The sequence below is a fragment of the Erithacus rubecula genome (genome assembly GCF_903797595.1).
Source record: "Erithacus rubecula genome assembly, chromosome: 23".
In the NCBI taxonomy this organism is placed as follows: domain Eukaryota; kingdom Metazoa; phylum Chordata; class Aves; order Passeriformes; family Muscicapidae; genus Erithacus; species Erithacus rubecula.
Genome location: NC_136675.1, coordinates 3,444,377 through 3,454,135, shown reverse-complemented (window position 1 = coordinate 3,454,135; position 9,759 = coordinate 3,444,377). Strand labels below are relative to the sequence as shown.

The 9,759-nt window shown below is 49.2% G+C and overlaps 1 protein-coding gene across 1 annotated transcript in view; it reads right to left on the bottom strand.

The window, feature by feature from the left end:
* Window positions 1-6,068: 6,068 nt before the first annotated feature.
* Window positions 6,069-9,759, bottom strand: part of LUZP1 (leucine zipper protein 1) — a 30,719-nt gene continuing 27,028 nt past the window's right edge. Inside the window, exon 4 of the mRNA XM_079325543.1 lies at window positions 6,069-7,147. Within this exon, the coding sequence (XP_079181669.1) occupies window positions 7,112-7,147 (36 nt within the window). The 3' untranslated portion in view covers window positions 6,069-7,111. The remainder of the gene's footprint in view (window positions 7,148-9,759) is intronic.

The window sequence follows — 9,759 nt, the reverse complement described above, 5'->3', positions numbered from 1 at the left end:
TTTGGAATGGTTGTATCTCTGCCAGAAAGCTCTGGCACAGAGCTGGCTCCTGCTACAGTAGCACTGTCTTCCTGTGACCCTCTGCCTTAACCTGCAGCACAACAGGGGACACTCTGTCCACCTGGTAGCTGTGACACCAGGCCTGTGGCAAACATCCACTGCTCCTAGAACCCTTCACATGGCACAGGCCTGCCCTGACAGACACCTGATTCTCAGTTATATCCACCTCTTTTGGGATTACCTTTGATTTGTCTCTGCCCTCTCCATGGCCTGTCTTTGAGAAAGGGTCCATGTCCCACAAGTGGTGGAAATACATTCCAACTAAACCAGCAAAGAGGGTGACAGGAAACTTAAGCACTGGTAGGATAGTGGTTAGAATGAATATTTGAACTGGGAATCATTTGGATTAAATAATTAACTCTATTTTGTAAGCCTCTGCTACAAGAACTTGAAAACAATTGTGTATGTTCATCTGTGCAACTGCTGAAACCAAGGGAGTGAGTCTGGGTTTCAGACTGGATTGAAAAGCACATTAGTGAAGATAAGAAGGATAAGAACACTGGAAGCTGACAGGAGGAAGGCTGCTGGGAGCATGAGTGGCTGGATGCAGGCAGGCAGTGCCCTGTGCCAGTGAGGAGCAATGCTGCAGGATAAAAGCAGCCAGAGCTCAGGGGGACTGGCTGCAGAGCTGCCTCTGCAGGGCAGCCCAGTGGCCATTAGCTGCTTGTTGGGCAGTGGTTGAGCAGCTGTTCACAGGGAATCAGAGTGAAGGGGAGCTGTCAGCTGCCTCTGCAGCTCTGCATGTGATTCTGGAGGTAAATGCAACACTGCCCTTCTGTGAGCAGCTGATTGGGAACCCTGGGCATGGGGCAGCACACAGGGTCTGCCTCAACATCTCACCAGTGAAGATGATCTACAGCAGCAACCTTCTCACAGGAGCAGCTGAGGCAAAGAGCTTTGCAGCTGGAGCAGTCAGAGTCCACCTGAACCCACTGAAGCAAGCACATGTGACTGATGAAAAAATCAGAGTGAAATAAAGGTTTTGGAAAAATTGAAGTTTTCTGGTTATCGTTCAGCAATGCCATGGGGGGTGGGCAGTGGTGCAGTGCAGACCCTGCACTGTCCCCATGTAGCAGTGGTGACCCACAGGGCAAAGAGCCCCTCTCTGGTCTGTGCCAGAGTTGTCAGCATGGAACTGACTGGAGCAGACGTGGCAGCTTTGGAGAATGACACCATTAGCACATGTACAGCTCTGCTGCTCTGAGCAGGGCACACACAGCAGTGATTGTGTAGCTACAGGTAAATAACCCCTTCTTTAATTATGTTCAGTAGCTGCCTGTGTGAACTGGGACAGAAGGGGCTCAGCCAAGCCAAATTCAATTTTCTTAGACAAGTATTTAACACATGCTATCTCTGTAGGACTTCACCTTGCACTAATGGGCTCTACCCAGGGAGCAGCAGCTGAAGTGACAGCTGTGAATGACTCCTTAACTGCCCATCCATAATAATAACCCATTTTCTAAAGCTCCTGAAAGCATGTCTGCTTTTGCAATCAGAATAAACCAGATACAAGGAAAAGATTTTTTTTTTCTTTAAATTGTGGTGCACTCCTTGCAAATCAATGTATTTCAAGTTCTATTCACATGGGCTCATCCTGTATGTGACAGCTGGAAACCATGAAGGAGACACTCACTTGTACTGCTGCCATTGTCCAGGAGCTGATCCTGGTTCCAGTACAATCAACTGGCAGAGAGTGAAAGAATTCCAACCCAGTTCACTCTAATAATGCCCTTCCCCCCAGTCTCTGCAATGCCACATCCAGCTCAGGGACCCTCAGGGGGAGTGGCTGTGCTGTGGATGCTCCATCCCTGCCTGAAATGCAGCCTGGAATGGCTGTGAGAGATCTCTCTCAACCAAGGCACAAAACTAAGTACAAGGTGCTCAGCTCCAGCACTGAACCAGCCTGCAGAGAGACAGACAGACAGACAGACAGACCTCTGTGCACACAGACACAGATAAACACAGACGCAGATAAACACACACAGACACACACACACACACACACTCAGACACACACACACAGAGACACAGATAAACACACACAGATACACAGACACACACACTCAGACACACACACACACAGAGACCCAGATAAACACACACAGACACACACACTCAGACACAGATAAACACACACAGATACACAGACACACACACACACACACAGATAAACACACACAGATACACAGACATACACACTCAGACACACACACACACACACACACACAGAGACACAGATAAACACACACAGATACACAGACACACACACTCAGACCCAGATAAACACACACACACACAGACACAGATAAACACACACAGACACACACACACACACACACACACACACACAGACCCAGATAAACACACACAGACACACAGACACACAGACACACACACACACACAGATAAACACACACAGACACACACACAGACACACACACACACAGACACACAGACCCAGATAAACACACACACACACACACACAGATAAACACACACAGATACACAGACACACTCCCAGGGGCAGCAGCACCCCCAAGCACTGGGCACTGCTGTAAACACCACATCACACCCATGTAAAAAGAGTGTTTATTGGTTATATACTGTAGCACTGACAGTGTTTGAGTCAGGAGACATGCAGATAAGTGTGTGTTTACATTTGGCATGCAGACTAAGAGCACTGTGTCACTGGAAGGAGGTGAGCACCATCTGTATGCACTGCATGGGCAGCCTGGGCAGGAAAGCACTGGCTTTCCTCTGCTCAGCATGCTGAGACAGGGCAGGTTCTAAGAGGGTGGAACACTGCTCATAGCTCTATTGGACACAAAGTTTATTTTAGGAGAAAAGGCAATACTGCAACCCTGGAAAATCTTCTTAACTTGGATGAACCTGTGATTATGAAAAGATTCCTTGCATTATTTGTCTTCTAACTAAGCTGCCCCACCCATATCTATGTTCACAAATACAAAAAAATAGATTTATTCTCTTAAAAATACATTCCATGCAGCCTGGAGTGCTGCTTCCCCGTGGGGCAGCCCAGGAGGATCCTTTGGGCCCTGGGTTCTGCCCAGCAGAGGCATCTGCAGCCAGTGGCTTTGTGTTGACACACAGCACAGCCCGGGGCAGGCTGGCCTGGAGCAGTGCCCTGATTGCTTCAGCAGTGTGCAAGGGTGGCAGAGATGAGCTCTGCTGTGTTACAGATGACACCAATGTGACTATTGCTTCAATCTGTGGCTGGGAAATTGCTTGTGTCAAGTGTCCCTTGAAGCAGCAAGGCACATTGCTCTGCCTGTGCTTCCTGCCCCTTCCCTGGCTGCTCCTGTCCGTGGAGGCTGTGGGGAGCTCTGGGCAGCAGGCAGGCAGCTCTGCAGGCTGCAGAGGTGGTTCTGCACATGAAGGAAGCCATTCCATGAAGCAGTGAGCTGCTGGGCCCTCAGACTGGAGCCAGCCCTTTGGGGAAAGCACTGGGTCTCCAGAAGGGACCAGCAGCTGAGGTTCCTTGGGAGCAGCAAGCACTGACACACTTCCTCTGTACAGCAAATACATTTACAACTTTGGAATTACCCGAGGGCTCAATGCATGGCCTTGTGCATAATCAAGCCTACTGAAAAGCCTGTTATATTTATATGCTAAAATTACAAATACTTCTTCAGTGGTGGCAATATTTACACATATACTCTATTTTACAGCTGTTCAAAAAAAGTGTGCAATTCGAGTAAACACATTGTGTTTCCTGAAGTCATTGCTATAAGATTAATAATACAATCAGCTCCTATTGCACTCATTGACTAGAGGGCATGGCCCCTTTCCATACTAGGTAGGGTTTTCTTTCTCAGATTTAATCTCAGCTGTGGCAAAAACAACCAGTGTGCAGTTACCAAGTGACATCTGTGTCCAGTATTTACAAGCAGTGAAACTGGGTCTGGAGCAGGAGTTCAAGGGATCTGCTGTAAAATATTGAACAAATAACTGAGGCAGCTGGAGAAAGGAGAGACATCCTCTGTGAGAAGCACCTGGAGTCAGAGCCAGCAGCACTGTGCTGCTGGGGCAGGAACTGGGCTCAGCAGCAGGGAAAAGGCCTCCTGCTGCTCAGGCAAAGCCTGGTCCTGGCTGGCAGGAGAAAACCCAACAGCTCTTGCTGCTGGTGGTTCTTCCCTTGCACTTCACACACGGGGCTGTGTGTTCCTGGGGTGAGCAGGGGGGCTGAGAAGCTGAGGAGTGAGCCAGTGTGCTGTGCTCAGGCACAGGGGAGCCTCACCCCACATCCTGAAGCACAGGCATGCAGAGATTTCCTCCCCACGACTGAAACCACTTCCCTTGGAAGCTCTTTGGGAGCACCATGCCAACACATCCATGCCAACAGCAGGAGAAAGCTGGTGAATGTGCAGGAACATCCTGTGGGGTGTGGAGCCATGTCCTGCAGCAGGATGGGGCTGGGACTGTGAGAAAAGCCCAAAGTCCCTGCCCAGAGTGATCCTTGTCCTCCTCAGCAGGTCTGTGCTGCAGTTTGTGCTGGTTTTGGAGGCAGAGCAGCAATGCCAGCAGGGCTCTCTGTGGCTGCTGCAGGTCACACAGCTGGAGAGCTCCCAGCAGCAGCTTTAGGAATGTGCAGAGGGAATCCCTGGGACACCTGGAGAGGCAGAGACATGCCAAGGTCCTCCCAGGGCAAGCAAGCAGGGACTGGAGAGGCATTTGGGCTGCTGAGGCAGCAGATTCATTTTGGAGGACACAGGAAAAGAAGGGGCAGAGTCAGAGGCAGCTCCCTGTGGTGGGGAGGGGTAGCAGAGCTGAGCTGGGCTGGGCTGAGCTGGGCTGGGCTGAGCTGAACTGGGCTGATCTGGGCTGAGCTGGGCTGGGCTGAACTGGGCTGATCTGAGCTGAACTGGGCACTGCTGGGCTGGGCTGAGCTGAACTGGGCACTGCTGGGCTGGGCTGAGCTGAACTGGGCACTGCTGGGCTGGGCTGGGCTGAGCTGAACTGGGCTGATCTGAGCTGAACTGGGCACTGCTGGGCTGAGCTGAGCTGATCTGGGCTGATCTGAGCTGAGCTGGGCACTGCTGGGCTGGGCTGAGCTGAACTGGGCTGATCTGAGCTGAGCTGGGCTGAGCTGGGCTGGGCTGAGCTGAACTGGGCTGATCTGAGCTGAGCTGGGCACTGCTGGGCTGGGCTGATCTGAGCTGAACTGGGCTGATCTGAGCTGAACTGGGCACTGCTGGGCTGGGCTGAGCTGGGCACTGCTGGGCTGGGCTGGGCTGAGCTGGGCACTGCTGGGCTGGGCTGGGCTGAGCTGAACTGGGCACTGCTGGGCTGGGCTGGGCTGAACTGGGCTGATCTGAGCTGAACTGGGCACTGCTGGGCTGGGCTGGGCTGAGCTGAGCTGAACTGGGCTGATCTGAGCTGAACTGGGCACTGCTGGGCTGGGCTGGGCTGAGCTGAGCTGGGCACTGCTGGCACAGGGGGTGAGGGAGCTGCTGCTGCTCAGGAAATCCAGCTGGGTCTGGGTGCTGAAGGTGACACAGGGAGTGCTGAGCAGAGCTGGGTGCTCAGGAATGACACAGCCACTGCTCAGGACTGTGACATCCCCTGTGGTTTCAGCCTGCACAATCCATAAGGATTTCCAATCCTTCCTGATAAACATGGGGCAGGGGGAGGCAGTTCAGAAATCTGAATTTAGCTTCAGAATTTCACTTTCTTTCATTTTTAGTTTGGAGTTTAAAATTTTTTCCCATTATCTCATTCTACTAGCATTGGCTACCATGTCAATGGTAAGAGAAAACAGTTGATAAAATTTAATATAATTTAAAGATTATTAGAGCTGCCACTCAGTACTAATTTAAAAGCATTATCTTTTTGTCTTGTTATGCAAGTTGACACATATGTCATGACATGTAAAAGAATAAAATGAAGGGTTAAAAATATGCACTTGGGAAAACATCTTTGAAATTCCAAAAAGAAACTTTTTTTTTTTTCAAAAATAATTTTTCCCTTCCTCCAAACAATCTTTCTAAAAAAAAATAATCATGTCAATAAAACACATCCCTTTTATACAGATATTTTCATAGATATTTTGCAACCAGCTCTATTTTTTGTTTTTGATTCATTTTCCTCTCAGAATTGAGGTGTGAGGCACAGACTGAAGCTGCTGCAGATCAGCTGAGGGGCCAATCCAGCTGTCTCCACCCTGGTTTGGGAAGGAACAAGGGCATCCTGCTTGTCTACAAGGAAAAGCACTTGTTTCTTTTTCTCTCAGGGCTCAGCTGCCTTGCACAAGCCACAGAGTTGTTGCCTGCAGAGTGTAACACATAAAGCTTCAGTTAATGGCAGCCTGGTCCCAGGCAGGAGGTGTTGCTGCTGTGTTGGTTTGGCTCAGTGGATGACTTCTTGGTGCAGGATCTCAACTGGTGATGAGTAGATTATGCAAAGCTTATTGCAGAGACTGACTGTGATAGGGAACCAACTCCTTTCTAAACAACATTTTCTGCTCTCCTCTCTCAATTTGTAAAGTAACCAGTGGGGAACAGTCTCCTCTTGCCTGGAGGCAAAGGGTGCTGGAAACACAGGTCCTGAGGTGACCACTACCCCAGGCAAGGGTGTATGAGCAGAATGCAAACTCTCCATGTCAACTGAAAGCTTTCACTTGTGGTGGACAGCTGTCATGGGCTGGTGGATGTAACCACAGGGACACTGCTGGGATCCTGTGTGAACACAAGTGAATAAAAAGAAGTTCTCTCTTGTGCAAGGAGTACCATTGTTCAGAGAGGCTAGGTAGTCAGAGTTTCCATATGGAGACAGACCTATCATCCTACAGGGAAGATTAAGATTGCAGGTACAGAGATGAGAAGTGGGAGTGCCCTGAGCAAAGTCTCTGCAGCTGCTTCTTCAGCAACGAAGAAAAATAATTCACTGGTAAAGCTCCTGTACCTTTCAAATCCCATTACAAAACTGGTTTCAGGCTCGTTGAAGCCTCTGGAGAGGTTACAAACAGGTGTGATGCCTGTGAGTTTGGTAGTGCCCTGCCTCTTGCTCCACCATGGTCACTGAGGGGAACAGCTCATCTCCGGGATGTGCGGCCGGCCCGGGCAGAGCCCTGCAGGAGAGAGCAGAGATCACACAGAGATCACAGAGATCACACAGATCACAGAGAGATCACACAGAGATCACAGAGAGATCACAGAGAGATCACACAGAGAGATCACAGAGAGATCACAGAGAGATCACAGAGAGATCACAGATCACACAGAGATCACACAGATCACACAGAGATCACACAGAGATCACAGAGAGATCACACAGAGATCACAGAGAGATCACACAGATCACAGAGAGATCACAGAGAGATCACAGAGAGATCACAGAGAGATCACAGAGATCACAGAGAGATCACAGAGAGATCACAGAGAGATCACAGAGAGATCACAGAGAGATCACAGAGAGATCACACAGAGATCACAGAGAGATCACACAGATCACAGAGAGATCACAGAGAGATCACAGAGAGATCACACAGATCACAGAGAGATCACAGAGAGATCACAGAGAGATCACGCAGAGATCACACAGAGATCACAGAGAGATCACAGAGAGATCACACAGAGATCACACAGAGATCACACAGAGATCACACAGATCACACAGATCACACAGATCACACAGAGATCACACAGAGATCACACAGAGATCACACAGATCACACAGAGATCACACGGATCACACCCTGCAGGAGAGAGTAGAGATCACAGAGAGATCACAGAGAGATCACAGAGAGATCACAGAGAGATCACACAGATATCACACAGAGATCACACAGAGATCACAGAGAGATCACAGAGAGATCACAGAGAGATCACAGAGATCACAGAGATCACAGAGAGATCACACAGATCACAGAGAGATCACAGAGAGATCACAGAGAGATCACAGAGAGATCACGCAGAGATCACGCAGAGATCACGCAGAGATCACGCAGATCACAGAGAGATCACAGAGAGATCACACAGATCAGAGAGATCACAGAGAGATCACAGAGAGATCACAGAGAGATCACACAGATCACAGAGAGATCACAGAGAGATCACAGAGAGATCACAGAGAGATCACAGATCACACAGAGATCACACAGATCACACAGAGATCACACAGAGATCACAGAGAGATCACACAGAGATCACAGAGAGATCACACAGATCACAGAGAGATCACAGAGAGATCACAGAGAGATCACAGAGAGATCACAGAGATCACAGAGAGATCACAGAGAGATCACAGAGAGATCACAGAGAGATCACACAGAGATCACAGAGAGATCACACAGATCACAGAGAGATCACAGAGAGATCACAGAGAGATCACACAGATCACAGAGAGATCACAGAGAGATCACAGAGAGATCACGCAGAGATCACACAGAGATCACAGAGAGATCACAGAGAGATCACACAGAGATCACACAGAGATCACACAGAGATCACACAGATCACACAGATCACACAGAGATCACACAGAGATCACACAGAGATCACACAGATCACACAGAGATCACACGGATCACACCCTGCAGGAGAGAGTAGAGATCACAGAGAGATCACAGAGAGATCACAGAGAGATCACAGAGAGATCACACAGATATCACACAGAGATCACACAGAGATCACAGAGAGATCACAGAGAGATCACAGAGAGATCACAGAGATCACAGAGATCACAGAGAGATCACACAGATCACAGAGAGATCACAGAGAGATCACAGAGAGATCACGCAGAGATCACGCAGAGATCACGCAGATCACAGAGAGATCACAGAGAGATCACACAGATCAGAGAGATCACAGAGAGATCACAGAGAGATCACACAGATCACAGAGAGATCACAGAGAGATCACAGAGAGATCACACAGAGATCACACAGAGATCACACACAGATCACACACAGATCACACACAGATCACACACAGATCACACCCTGCAGGAGAGAGCAGAGATCACACAGATCACAGAGAGATCACAGAGAGATCACACAGATCACACCCTGCAGGAGAGAGCAGAGATCACACAGAGATCACAGAGAGATCACACAGAGATCACAGAGAGATCACAGAGAGATCACAGAGAGATCACAGAGAGATCACAGAGAGATCATGCAGATCACAGAGAGATCACAGAGAGATCACAGAGAGATCACACAGAGATCACACAGAGATCACACAGATCACAGAGAGATCACAGAGAGATCACACAGATCACACAGAGATCACACAGAGATCACACAGAGATCACACCCTGCAGGAGAGAGCAGAGATCACACAGATCACAGAGAGATCACAGAGAGTTCACACAGATCACACAGAGATCACACAGATCACACCCTGCAGGAGAGAGCAGAGATCACACCCTGCAGGAGAGAGCAGAGATCACACAGATCACACAGAGATCACAGAGAGATCACACAGATCACAGAGAGATCACAGAGAGATCACAGAGATCACACAGAGATCACACCCTGCAGGAGAGAGCACAGATCACAGAGAGATCACACAGAGATCACACAGATCACACAGAGATCACATCCTACAGGAGAGAGAGCACAGATAACACCCTGCCAGAGATCACACACTGCTCACAGATCACACACATCCTGCTCACAGATCACACCCTGCTCACAGATCACACAGATCTGTCCACCTGAGAAATCTGCCTGGACCC